The sequence below is a fragment of the Scyliorhinus torazame genome, chromosome 13 (assembly GCF_047496885.1).
Source record: "Scyliorhinus torazame isolate Kashiwa2021f chromosome 13, sScyTor2.1, whole genome shotgun sequence".
NCBI lineage: Eukaryota > Metazoa > Chordata > Chondrichthyes > Carcharhiniformes > Scyliorhinidae > Scyliorhinus > Scyliorhinus torazame.
This window is the reverse complement of record NC_092719.1, coordinates 86,939,733-86,952,549: the sequence shown is the minus strand read 5'-3', so window position 1 is coordinate 86,952,549 and position 12,817 is coordinate 86,939,733. Positions and strand designations below refer to the sequence as shown.

Genomic DNA, 12,817 nt, shown 5'->3' with positions numbered 1-12,817 from the left:
GGGCCGTAGCCCGTATCCAAGTCGAACCAGGAGCCACGCCGCGCTATTTCCAGCCGCCTCCGGTGCCTTACGCCTTGCTCGAGAAGGTAGAAGGGGAGCTCACTCGTTTGGAGAGTTTGGGTATTATCAGGCCCGTCCGTTTTGCTGACTGGGCAGCGCCAATTGTACCTGTAATGAAGCCAGATGCCACAGTTTGCTTGTGTGGCGACTATAAACTTACAGTGAATACGGCTTCCTGACTCGACCGATATCCAATGCCTCGCATAGAGGATCTCTACGCGAAGCTTGCAGGCGGACTCTCGTTCACAAAATTAGATATGAGTCACGCCTACCTACAGTTGGAGCTGGACCTAGCTTCCCGACCATATGTAACATTAATAAACACCGGGGCCTGTGTGAATATACACGGTTGCCCTTTGGAGTATCCTTTGCCTGCGCTATTTTTCAACGTGTTATGGAGGGTATTTTGAGAGGTTTACCACGTGTCGCTGTCTACTTAGATGACGTTTTGATTACAGGGACTTCGGAGCAGGAACATTTGGAAAATCTGGAGGCTGTCCTTAGACGCTTTTTGGAGGCTGGAGTCCGTTTACGTCGCACAAAGTGCTTATTTCAGGCAAAGGAAGTAGTCTACCTAGGTTATCAGGTGGACCGCGAAGGTTTGCACCCCGTCGCAGAGAAGGTGCTTGCGATTCAACAGGCGCCCGCCCCGACTGACACTTCGCATCTTCGTTCTTTTCTCGGTCTCGTAAACTATTACGGGAAGTTCCTCCCCAATCTGGCAACTACACTGGCCCCGTTGCACCTTCTGCTAAAGAAAAATCACACCTGGGTTTGGGGTCAGCCGCAAGAAACCGCTTTCCGGCGGGTAAAGCAACAATTGTTGTTGTCTGGGTTACTAACCCACTATGATCCTGGAAAGCCTTTGCTCGTCACATGTGATGCATCCCCATATGGTATTGGGGCCATCCTGTCTCACAAGATGGGGAACGGGGCCGAGCGACCGATAGCTTTCGCCTCCCGCACATTGACTGCAGCGGAGAAAAAGTACGCGCAGATCGAGAAGGAGGGCCTGGCAGTGGTTTTTGCGGTGAAACGCTTCCACCAGTACGTGTATGGCTGCCATTTCACTATCGTGACTGATCATAAGCCTCTGTTGGGACTTTTCAGAGAGGATAAGCCAATACCGCCCATTGCTTCCGCACGGATCCAGCGCTGGGCTTTGTTGCTTGCTGCATACGAGTATTCTCTGGAGCACAAAACAGGAACACAGATAGCAAATGGCGACGCACTGAGCCGATTGCCTTTATTGACCGGCCCCATGTCGACCCCCACGACCGGTGAGGTGGTTGCAACCCTAAATTTTATGGACACCTTGCCTGTCACGGCATCACAGATCCGTGAGTGGACCCAGACGGAGCCAGTCCTGTCAAAGGTTCAACACATTGTCCTGTATGGTGGGCAGCATAGACAGCTCCCAGGCGAGTTGCGGGCATTTTCCTCCACGCTGTCAAAATTCAGCGTGGAAGACGGCATCCTCTTGTGGGGGACGCGTGTGATTGTCCCGGAAAAAGACAAGGAGCTGATACTAACAGACTTGCACAATGGGCATCCAGGTGTGACCAAAATGAAAATGTTGGCCCGGAGTCATGTCTGGTGGCCAGGCCTCGACACCGACATTGAGAATGTGGCCCAAAACTGCTCCATTTGCCAGGAGCATCAGAAGCTTCCGCCGGCCGCGCCCCTACATCACTGGGAATGGCCAAGGCGGCCTTGGGCGCGCTTGCATGCAGATTTCGCAGGCCCTTTTCAAGGATCCATGTTCCTTCTATTAATCAACGCCCAGTCTAAATGGCTAGAGGTGCATAAGATGCAGGGGACAACGTCCTGCGCAACAATTGAAAAGATGCGTTTGTCGTTTAGTACGCATGGCCTCCCCGAGGTGCTGGTCACGGATAACGGCACTCCATTCACGAGTGAGGAGGTTCATAAAGATGAATGGCATACGCCATATCCGCACTGCCCCATACCACCCGGCTTCAAATGGGTTGGCAGAGCGCGCAGTGCAGACATTCAAAAGAGGCCTAAAGAAGCAGCCTTCCGTATCAATGGACAAGAGACTGGCTCGCTCTTTGTTTACGTAGAGGACCACCCCCCATGCGGTGACTGGGGTAGCTCCCACAGAACTCCTAATGGGCCAGAGACTTCACACCCGCCTTAGTGTGGTTTTCCCGGACATTGGCGCAAAAGTACGCCGCATACAAGAACACCGGGGACAGGGATTTTCTCGGCATCGGCGAGTCGGCAGTTTGCGCCCGGTGACCCAGTGTTCGTTCGGAACTTTGCTGGTGGTGCCCAGTGGGTCCCTGGCGTGATCTTTCGCCAAATGGGCCCTATATCTTACCAGGTGCAAGCCCAGGGTCGTCTCCAGCGCAAACATATAGACCACGTTCGGTCCAGAAGACTATCCCCTCCAAAGATTCCCCGCCCCCGGAGCTCATTTCTACAGCCGCAGAGACAAGAGACAAGGGAAGGTAGTCCTCACAATCTTCCTCTGGTGCCTCACTCAAGGCCTGCGCAGGTCGTTACAGAACCGAATGGAGATAGGGACGCTGACATGACGGAGGCTGCAGACTCTGACTCCGAGATGGAGACACAGGACGCATCAGAGGGGGTATCCTCGGGTCCACGGGCTGTGGATGTACAACCGCTATGCCGTTCATCACGGAAGCGCCGGTCTCCGTCTCGTTACACGTCGCCTGATCCAGCGCCGTGTGCAAATGGTGTCCGGCCTGCGGCAAAACGAGTCCGACGCCCTCCTTCGCCAGGGTCTTCGGCGGATTCCTTGGACTTTGGGGGGGGGAGGGATGTTATAACCTACCTGCTGACCATTGGCTGGGGACTAATCCCACAATCCTGTGGGAGTATGAGCTTCCCCAATGAGGGGAGCGGAGAAACCATTAGTAAACTCCTAGTATAAATAAAGCTGGCCAGTTTGGAAACAGCAGGAAGGAGTGTGCAGCAAGGGAAGTTGCTGCTGCTGTTATATATATATGTTATTGTAAATAAATGTTATTACTTTGTATCCTTAAAACTCGTGCTGGATTCTTCGTGGCCCTCACAAAACAAACAAAAACTGCAGCACTTAGGAAAGGCAGTGAACATGCTGTATGCTCATGTCCTGTTCGGGTTTCGAAAATATGGGGAACATGGTTATGGTTATGTGAATGGGCAATGAATTTTGTTGGCATTGAGAAGGATTAATAAATGGGAGTTCTGCTGCAGGCCTTTATATAATAATGACCTTTTATGGTCACAAGTATGAAGTTACTGTGAAAAGCCCATGGTCGCCACATTCCGGCGCCTGTTCGGGTAAGCAGGTACTGGAATTGAACCCGTGCGGCTGACCTTGTTCTGCATCACAAACCAGCTGTCTAGCCCACTGAGCTAAACCAGCCCTTAAGGATTAGAGAGGATTAGGAGATTGCCTTCCTTGGCGTGACTTTTAACAGAGTGACTTCTCAATTAGAATCAGAAATATTTTTGGGGGACCTCCAGTGGCAGCATGTAGGTCACACATTGGGTAGCTCCTGCTCGATGCTCGGTTTTTCGTAATTTAATACCCAGTCCCAGGGGCAATTTTTAAACGAGCAGGTGCTGGAAGACATAAGGAAGGAGGAGGATATCTAAAAACCAGAAGAAAGCCGTCAGGAAGAAGCGGGCAAGCGAAGGTTCACCGTCGAGCGAACGGCAGCAGGAAAGATGGCAGAGGCTGGATTGCTGGGTCACAGTAGATGATCGAAGTGATGGCCAGGAGTTTGAGAAGCAATTTGTCAAACACATGGAGGTGATGAGGAAGGAAATGATGGCAGCAATAAAGGCATTGGTGGAGGAGCTCCGGTGAAGGTGGCGGTGTCAAAGACATCGGCCGAGGTGCGGGAGCAGGGTGAGAAGCTGAAGGTGGTGGAGGAGGCCTTGTCGCAACATAGTGATCAGCTCACCTCAATGGGTGAGGAGCTGTGAAAGGTGATGGATGACAACAAAGATCTGAGTGCGAAGATGGAGGATCTGGAAAATAAGTCTAGATGGCACAACTTAAGAATTGTGGGTCTGCCTGAAGAGGTGGGGGCACAAGGCCAACTGAGTACTTTGCCAAGATGTTGGTGAGCAAGAGGGTGAGGTTGCAGATGGAGATGTTGGTGGCGGACCATGGGGGTAGAAATGTGATTGTAACGGGGCGTTGGAGGGAAGATTGGTGACACTGGCGAATGTATATGGCCCCAACTGGGATGATGCAGGGTTTGTGTGAGGAGGGTATGGGGGTCATCCTGGACTTGGACACACATGAGCTAATATGAGGAAGGGATTGCAATATGATTCCAGAGCCAAGGATAGACAGATCAAAGCCACTCTCACTGGCCCAATCATGGTTCGGGGGGGGGGCACTGGCTGGGCTTATGAGGGAGATGGGAGGGGTGGACCCGTGGCGGTTTTTGCACCCGAGGGAGCGTGAGTACTTATTCCTTTCCCCAGTTCACAAGCTGTATTCGAGGATAGAATTTTCTGTGGTCGGGAAGGCATTGTTGGTTGGAATTAAGTGATTAGTGACAATAGTGATTTCAGACCCTGTGCCGCATTGGGTCGATGTGGTCCTGGAAAGAGGGGTAGCCCAGTGATCGGAGTGGAGAATGGATGCGGGGATGGATGTTGGAGGACCAAAGCTTTTGTGATAAGACTGGGAATGTGATTGAGGAGTATGTATGATTTAACTGTACGGGGGGAGTATCGCGGTGGTGTGGGAGACCCTGACGGTTGTAGTGAGGGTGGAGGTCACATTGTTTAAGGCCAAGTTGGATAAAGAGAGGAAGGAGCATCAAAGGTTGGTAGAGGAGATGTTAGAGGTGGACAGGAGTTATGCAGGAGATGCAGATCCGACCCTTCAGACAGGAGGAAAAAGCTCCAGGCTAGGTTTGACTGGTTGTCTGCGGGAAAGGCGGTGCGCCAACTGAGGTGGGTGAGGGGAGCAGTTTATGAACATGGGGAGAAGGCGGGCCAGCTCCGGAGAGAGGCGGCACTGAGGGAGGTAGTCCAGGTGCGGAATAGGACGGGGAAATTGGTGACGGCTCCAGAGCAGATCAATAAGGAGTTTGAGGAATTTTATGAAAAACTGTATAGGTTGGAGTCACTGGGAGAGGAACGGGGGACGAGAGAGATCCTTGAAGGGTTGGAGTACCTGACGTTGGGGTGGGGTGGGGTGGCGGGGTGGGGTGGGGGGTAAGGGCCAGGTTGGAGGGGCTGGTGGGGGAACAGGAGGTAAAAGAGGCAATTGGGAGGATGCAAGCGGGGAAGGCGGCAGGGCCAGATGGGTTTCCAGTGGATTATTTTAAGACGTTCAAAGACAAGTTGGCGCCGCTCAAGGTGGGGATGTTTGAGGAGGTGATAGGAAGGGGGGCACTACCACAAATTTTGAGACAGGCCTCGGTCTCCCTGTTTTTAAAGAACAAGAATCCGACGGAGTATGGGTCGAAAAGGCCCATATCGTTACTGAATGTAGATGCAAAGATATTGGCGAAGTGCTGCCAGCTAAGCTGCAGTGGTGCCTCCTGAAGGTGATAGGGCAAGACCAGACAGGGTTTGTGAAAGGAAGGCAACTATTGTCGAATATCAGAAGGTTATTAAACGTGATCATGAATCTGGCCGAGAGAAAGGAGGCGGAGGTGGTGGTGGCGCTAGATGCAGAAAAGGTGTTCAATTGGGTCAAGTAGGGGTACTTGATGGCGGACTTAGAGAGATTTGGGATTGGGCCGAGGTTTACAAAGTGGGTTCGGCTATAGTATAGTGAACCGATGGCGAGTGTCCGCACAAATAATATGAGATTGGGATACTTTGCTCTGCACCTGGGTACCAGGCAGGGGTGTCCCATGTCCGCCCTGCTATTAACATTAGCAATAGTGCCATTGGCCCTCGCTTTAAGGAGTTTGGGACTGTGAAAAGGAATAGGGTATCTTTGTACACGACAATATATTGCTGTACATTTCAGAGCCGAGTAAGTCGGTGGGGAACATAATGAGACTGTCCAAAGGTTTTGATCGTTTTCAGGGTATAAACCTGAGTGAGTATTTCATGGTGTCCCAGCCAGGAGTGGGGTGGGGGGGTCTGCCATTTCACAGTATTCCACTTCAGGTATTTGGGGGCTGGGAGGGAGCTCCGTAGGTACAATTTCACTAGCTTGGTGGGGAGGGTGAAAGCAGATTTGTCAAGGTGAGACAACCTCCCTTTGTCGTTGGCGGGTCGGGTGTCGGCGATTAAAATGAATGTGTTGCCGGGCCGATTTTTGTTTTTGTTTCAGTGCCTGCCTGTCTTTTTACCCAAGTCATTTTCTTAAGGGAATGGACAAAGTGGTCACCTCGTTTATTTGGGGAGCATAGGTAGCCAGGGTCAGGAATGTGGTCCTGCAACGAGGGCAGCAGGCAGGGGGCAGGGCCTCCCAAATTTATTACACTACTATTAGGCGGCGAACGTGGAGAAGGTGAGGGCTTGGGTCGTGGGCAGGTGTGGGAGGAGGGGGAGGGGTGGGGGGTGGAAGAGTCCCAGTGGGTCATCCGATCAGGGGGATTCACAGGTTTGAGCCGGGGAGGGTATGGGAGATTTCAGAGATTGGAGGAGAGGGGTTCAAGGTAATAAAAGACCTGTTCCTGGGAGGGGGGGCCTTTGTGAGATTGGAGGAGTTGGGGGAAAGGTATGGACTGGCGCAAGGTCTAGCTACCCGCAGCTCCAAGACTTTGTAAGGAAGGAGATTCCGAGCTTCCCGATAGCCCCCTCGTTGCTGGAGGAGGTATTGTCTGCAGAGGGATTGGAGAAGAGGGTGATGTCGACAATTTACGGGAAGATTCTGGAGAAGGACAGGGTGTTAATGGAAGGGATTAAGGTCACGTGGGAAGAAAAGTTAGAGGAGGTAATGGAAGGTCTGTGGAGTTAGGTGCTACGAAGGGTGAATGCCTCAACCTCATGCGCGAGGTTGGGGCCGATACATTGTATAGGGCGGACCTCGTGAAAGCGAGGAAGAGCCGGTTCTTTGAAGGGGTGGAAGGTGTCTGTGGGCAGTGCAGGAGGGACCTGCAAACCATGTATACATGTTTTGGTCCTGCCCAAAGTTGAAGAAGTATTGCAGGGAGGTCTTTAGCATTATCTCGGGGGTACTACATGTGGACGTGGAACCGGGTCCTCTGGAGGCCATTTTCAGGGTGTCGGACTGGCCCGAGCTGCAGGCGGGTGCAGGGCAGATGTCTTAGCCTTCGCTTTGCTGATTACCCGGAGGCGGGTCCTGCTGGGATGGAGGTCAGCTTCTCCACCCTGTGCCTTGGCGTGGTGTGCGAACTGATTGGAATTCACCTTGGAGAAGGTAAAATTTTAGCTAAGGGCGCAAAGGAGGGGTTCTACAGTTCATGGGGATTGTTTATCATGCACTTTCGGGAATTTGTTGCCATTGAACAGTGGGGCGGAGGGGGGGGGGGGGGGGGGGGGGGGGGTGGGGGGTTCGGTTCACTTTCCCCTGTTTTGTTGTTAACTTATTTTTGGAATGTACAAATGGATGTATCAGACTATATATTGATGGGGCTGTTTTTTGTTTGTTTTTTTGTTGTTTGTTTGATGAAAATTATGAAAATATGGAGAATAAAAAGTTTTTTTAAAAAAGAAATGTTTTTTGTTCAATTTCACACCTGCACCATTCTATATGTCTCATTGATACCATGAAAAATGTGAACATATGAACATAAAAATTAGGAGTAGGAGTAGAAGTGCACAGTCAGCCCCTCAAGCATGTTCCGCCATTCAACAAGGTCATGGCTCATCTTATTTTAATCTCAACTCCACATTCTTGCCTCGCCCAAAGAACAAACAACAGTACAGCCCAGGAACAGGCCCTTCTGCCTGCCAAGCCTGCACCGATCATGATGCCTGTCTAAATGAAAATCTTCTGCACTTCCGGGATCTGTATCCCTCCATTCCCATCCTATTTAGGTATGTGGATTTTGTTTATTGTCACGTGTACCGAGGTACAGTGAAAAGTATTTTTCTGCGAGCAGCTCAACAGATCATTAAGTAAATGAAAATAAAATACATAATAGGGCAACACAAGGTACACAATGTAACTACATAACACCGGCATCGGGTGAACCATACAGGGGTGCAGTGTTAATCAGGTCAGTTCATAAGAGGGTCGTTTAAGAGTCTGGTAACAGCGGGGAAGAAGCTGTTATTGTGTCTGTTCTCAGACTTTTGTATCTACTGCCCGAAGGAAAAAGTTTGAAGAGTGAATAAGCCGGATGGGAGAGGTCTTTGATTGTGCTTCCCGCTTTCCCCAGGCAGCAGGAGGTATAGATGGAGTCAGTGGATGGGAGGCAGGTTTGTGTGATGGACTGGGCGGTGTTCACGACTCTCTGAAGTTTCTTGCGGTCTAGGGCCGAGCAGTTGCCATACCAAGCTGTGATGCAGCCAGATAGGATGCTTTCTGTGGTGCATCTGTAAAGGTTGGTAAGAGTTAATGTGGACGTGCCGAATTTCCTTAGTTTCCTGAGGAAGTATTGGCGTGTTGTGCTTTCTTGAGCAGAATCTTGTATACATTCTTGAATACATCTTGTATTCATCAAGATGCCTCTTAAACGTCACCATCATATCTGTTATGACCCCCTGGGAAATAAGTGAGAGTGCACCATCCGATTCTCATTAACTCATAAAGAGTATGAATTCCCCTGGTAATTGGGGGCAGAGCTTCTCACATAATAGGGAAGGCTCCACAATATAAAAACCCCGGTCTGGGTGCAAGTTTTCGAGGGTCACCCTTCGGGGCATGGAAGTTTAGTAATGTGTGCAAATAAATCTCTTTCTTTATGTCCTACCGTGCATCCTATGAGTGTTTCTCGCCCGTCGAATTCTACAGTATCTGCATCCACCACTTTTCCCAGCAGCGCATTCCAGGCACTCACCACTTTCTGTGTAAAAAAGATGTGCCTTGCACATCTCCTCCAAACTTTTCTCCTTGCATCTTAAACCCATGTACCCTACTGATGCACGATCAATCACTACTGATGTGAGATTGTAGTCCAATTGAAGGCTTTAATGAACAACTAGTTACCCCAGCAGCTCCGGTACAGAATGACTGCTGTGGGTGAAACACAGACTCTTATGCTCCGCCTGCTGGGCAGAACCAGCCGGCAGGTTCCACCACACTCATACTACAGTATAAGGTACATCCCACCAAGGTACCGCGATACCCCTAATATAGCCAACCACATTCACCCACTGGCGGCGGGGGGGGGGGGGGTGGCCTTGCTTTTACAGTGGTAGAGGTTATAGCGGTACCCTTCGGTGCCTTTACATGCAATACACATATTTACAGACAATTATTTACAAGTTCATTTTACAATGAAAGTATCAGCCGGTCGGGGGCCCTAGTCGTCCTCTGCGATTGTCGCAGTCCCGGCGGTGATGCTGGCGTCGGCTCGGGCATCCGTGGCTCTGGGTGCGTGTCGTCTTCAGCTTCATCGCATCCGGATGGGCCAGGGGGAGGACGGATCCTCCTGGGAAGGGGGCGGCGGTCGTGTGCGCCGGTGAAAAAATGGTTGGGGTTGGTTGGGGGGGGGGGGGGTGAACTTCCTAGGGAAGACAAGGAGACGTTCATGAGGTGTTTCATTGGTAGTAGTGCACAATAGTGATCGGATGGCGTGAAGTGCATTGGGGAGGACCTCCTGCCATCGGGACACTGGGAGATCTTTGGACCATAGGGCCAGTAGGATGGCCTTCCAGACCGTCCCGCTGTCCCTCTCTACCTGCCTGTTTCCCCGGGGGTTGTAACTGGTCGTCCTGCACGGGTTTGCAATTGGGGGTAAGGTTTGCAAACAGGGAAGGTGGGTCGACCTTGAGGGTCGCGAGGCCGCAGACAGTGAGGGGGGGGGGTATGGGGCCGCCGAATTTGAACGTTAAACTTTGCAGGTTACACTGGTAGTCCAGTCCAAGGAGTGTGGCAGCGCAGAGATGGGGGAGGGCGCAGAGTCGGAAGTTATTGAACTCCACGCCCTGGACTGTGAGGTTGGCTATGCAGTACCCCCGGATCTCCACAGAGTGGGACCCAGAGGCCAGGGAGATCTTTTGTTTAATCGGGTGTACAGCGAGAGAGCAGTGCCTTACCGTATTGGGAAGGATGAAGCTCTCCCTGCTCCCAGAGTCGATCAAGCAGGATGTCTTGTGCCCATCGATGAGTACCGACGTCGTAGCGGTTGAAAGCGTTCGGGGCCGAGACTGGTCCAGTGTCACTGAGGCAAGGGTAGCAGAAGCTGAGAGATCTCGTTGGCCGATACACGGCCACCCGAGTCAGGGTCCTGAGACGTCATCCAAGATGGCTGCTCCCATGAATCGCCCATGGCCGGCTGGGAGATTTCATCAGACGATACATGGCTGATGCTCGATCAATAACTCCTGAGACGACATTGGAGATAATTTAAGGCTTTAAACTAGATGTTTCCCCAGCAGCGCAGGTACAGAATGCAGCTGCTGGGGAGACACGTGCTCTTATACTCCGCCTTACTGGGCGGAACCAGCAGGCAGGCTTCACCAATGAAAATAGTAGTCTCGGGTACCTCCCACTCCAATGGTCTTACAGCATTATTCAGGGTACCGTAATACCCCTAATACCGACTATCACATTCACCCCCTGTTAAAAAAAAGAGTCCGGTGGGGGTGGTGATCTTGTGTTATATAGTGGTAGAGGTGTAGGTTATAGTCGTCCCCGGTATACATTAGCACAGCGTTTTGCCTCATTACATGTCGCAACTATTTACAGTAATTATTTACAGTCAGAGTGAAGCAATTAGTTGATCACGGGCCCTGGTCGTCCTCTGCGATCGTCGTAGCTCCGGCGGTGATGAAGGCGCCGGCTCAGGCATCCGTGGCTCCGGGAGCGTGGCTTCGGCTTCTTCAGCAGCTTCATCACCCCTAGATGGGACCAGTGGAAGGCCCGATCTACTTGGGAAGGGGGCGGCTGTGGGGTGCGCCAATGGGAGGGAGGATGGGGTCGGTAGTGGAGGTGTGGGTGGGGATCCAGCAGGCGCCAGGTCCCGTAGGGAGACCGTATCCTGTCGGCCGTCGGGGTATGCCACGTAGGCGTATTGAGGGTTAGCGTGCAGGAGGTGGACCCTCTCGACCAATAGATCCGACTTGTGCGCCCGCACGTGTTTGCGGAGTAGGATGGGTCCAGGAGCTGCCAGCCAGGTTGGGAGTGAGGTCCCGGAGGAGGACTTCCAAGGGAAGACAAGGAGATGTTCGTGAGGGGTTTGGTTGGTCGGGGTACACAGTAGTGATCGGATGAAGCGGAGAGTATCCGGGAGGACCTCCTGCCAGCGGGAGACTGGAAGATTCCTGGACCGAAGGGCCAGTAGGACGGTCTTCCAGACCATTCTGTTCTCCCTCTCTACCTGTCCGTTTCCCTGGGGTTGTAACTGGTTGTCCTGCTCGAGGCAATGCCCTTGCTGAGCAGAAATTGACGCAGTTCGTCACTCATAAAGACGGACCCCCTATCGCTGTGTATGTAGGCGGGGAAACCAAACAGCGTGAAGATATTGTGGGGGGCTTTTATGACGGTGGCTGCGGTCATGTCGGGATAGGGGATGGCGAATGGGAACCGGGAGTACTCGTCAATCACGTTCCCTCTGGAAATGACTTAACATTGTAAAGAGCATCGGGGTAGGATTTGCTTTTGATCACTTAGTTTCTCTTTCCAGGACAACCACACCATCTTTACACCCTAGGATGCTTGGAAGCTGTTGTGGAGCCTGCAATCACTCTGCAAAGGAAAAATAATTGGAACTGAGTTGGGCAAGAAGTTCACCCCTGCAGTTTTGTTATCAGCAGTTGCGCCTGACATTTAATACCCTCTGAAATGGCTTAGCAAGCAAACTTTCACTACAATAATCGGTAAATTCTTTTTTTGACAATGACATTAAGAACCACAGGGCCAAGGTAGGCAACCTCTACAATAATGGTTACAAATTCTCACCACCAGTGTCTCAGAACACTAGAGACAGGCAATAACGTAGTTTCATCATTGTCACCTCACCCACTCGCTGAGTAGAGAACATTTTGTAAAATATCGCTGCATGAGCTAAAAGTGAAATGAACTAGTCATCCCACGAAGATGGTAATTTTGTTGGATTTGTTAACATTCCACTACCTTCACTGTTTACGACCTAACTAGATATAACTACCTTACGACATATAAAACTGGCTAAAAGTGCAAATCAGCAGAACCAAACTGGCTTATTTTGCATAATTACCTTCAACTGGGGCATCTTCAGTCTGTTTTTAAAGGAATAAAGGTCCAGTTTCCCTCTGTGTGATTGGCATGTATTTTCAAAACCATCCATGTCTTGCAATTCAGTCATTAAATGCACATAATCTGTATCCAAATCTATTGTCCGATCATCTGCAATGTAATAAGGAGTTTACCCAGACATGGTATGAGAAATAAATCATAAACATTCTAAACAATAATCAAAACATTATCCATTCTGATGCACAACAAACAGTGAAAACAAATGAATTTGTACCAAGCCAAATTGCAGAGTATTAATAATGATAAAGATAATAATGATAATTGACTCTGTCTCCACCTCCCACTGCCTGGGGAAAGTGGGCAGCAGAAGCAAAGACCCCTCCTACCCGGCTTATTCACTCTTCCAACTTCTTCCATCGGACAAGAGATACAAAACTCTGTGAACACGCACTAACAGACTCAAAAATAGCTTCTTCCCCGCTGTTACCA

The 12,817-nt window shown here is 50.8% G+C and overlaps 1 protein-coding gene across 2 annotated transcripts in view; it reads right to left on the bottom strand.

The window, feature by feature from the left end:
- Positions 1 to 12,817, bottom strand: part of LOC140388177 (cilia- and flagella-associated protein 54-like) — a 948,449-nt gene that overhangs the window by 289,675 nt on the left and 645,957 nt on the right. For both annotated transcript variants that reach the window (XM_072471937.1, XM_072471938.1), the window contains one exon: positions 12,330 to 12,478. In XM_072471937.1, coding sequence (XP_072328038.1) covers positions 12,330 to 12,478 — 149 coding nt within the window. The remainder of the gene's footprint in view (positions 1 to 12,329; positions 12,479 to 12,817) is intronic.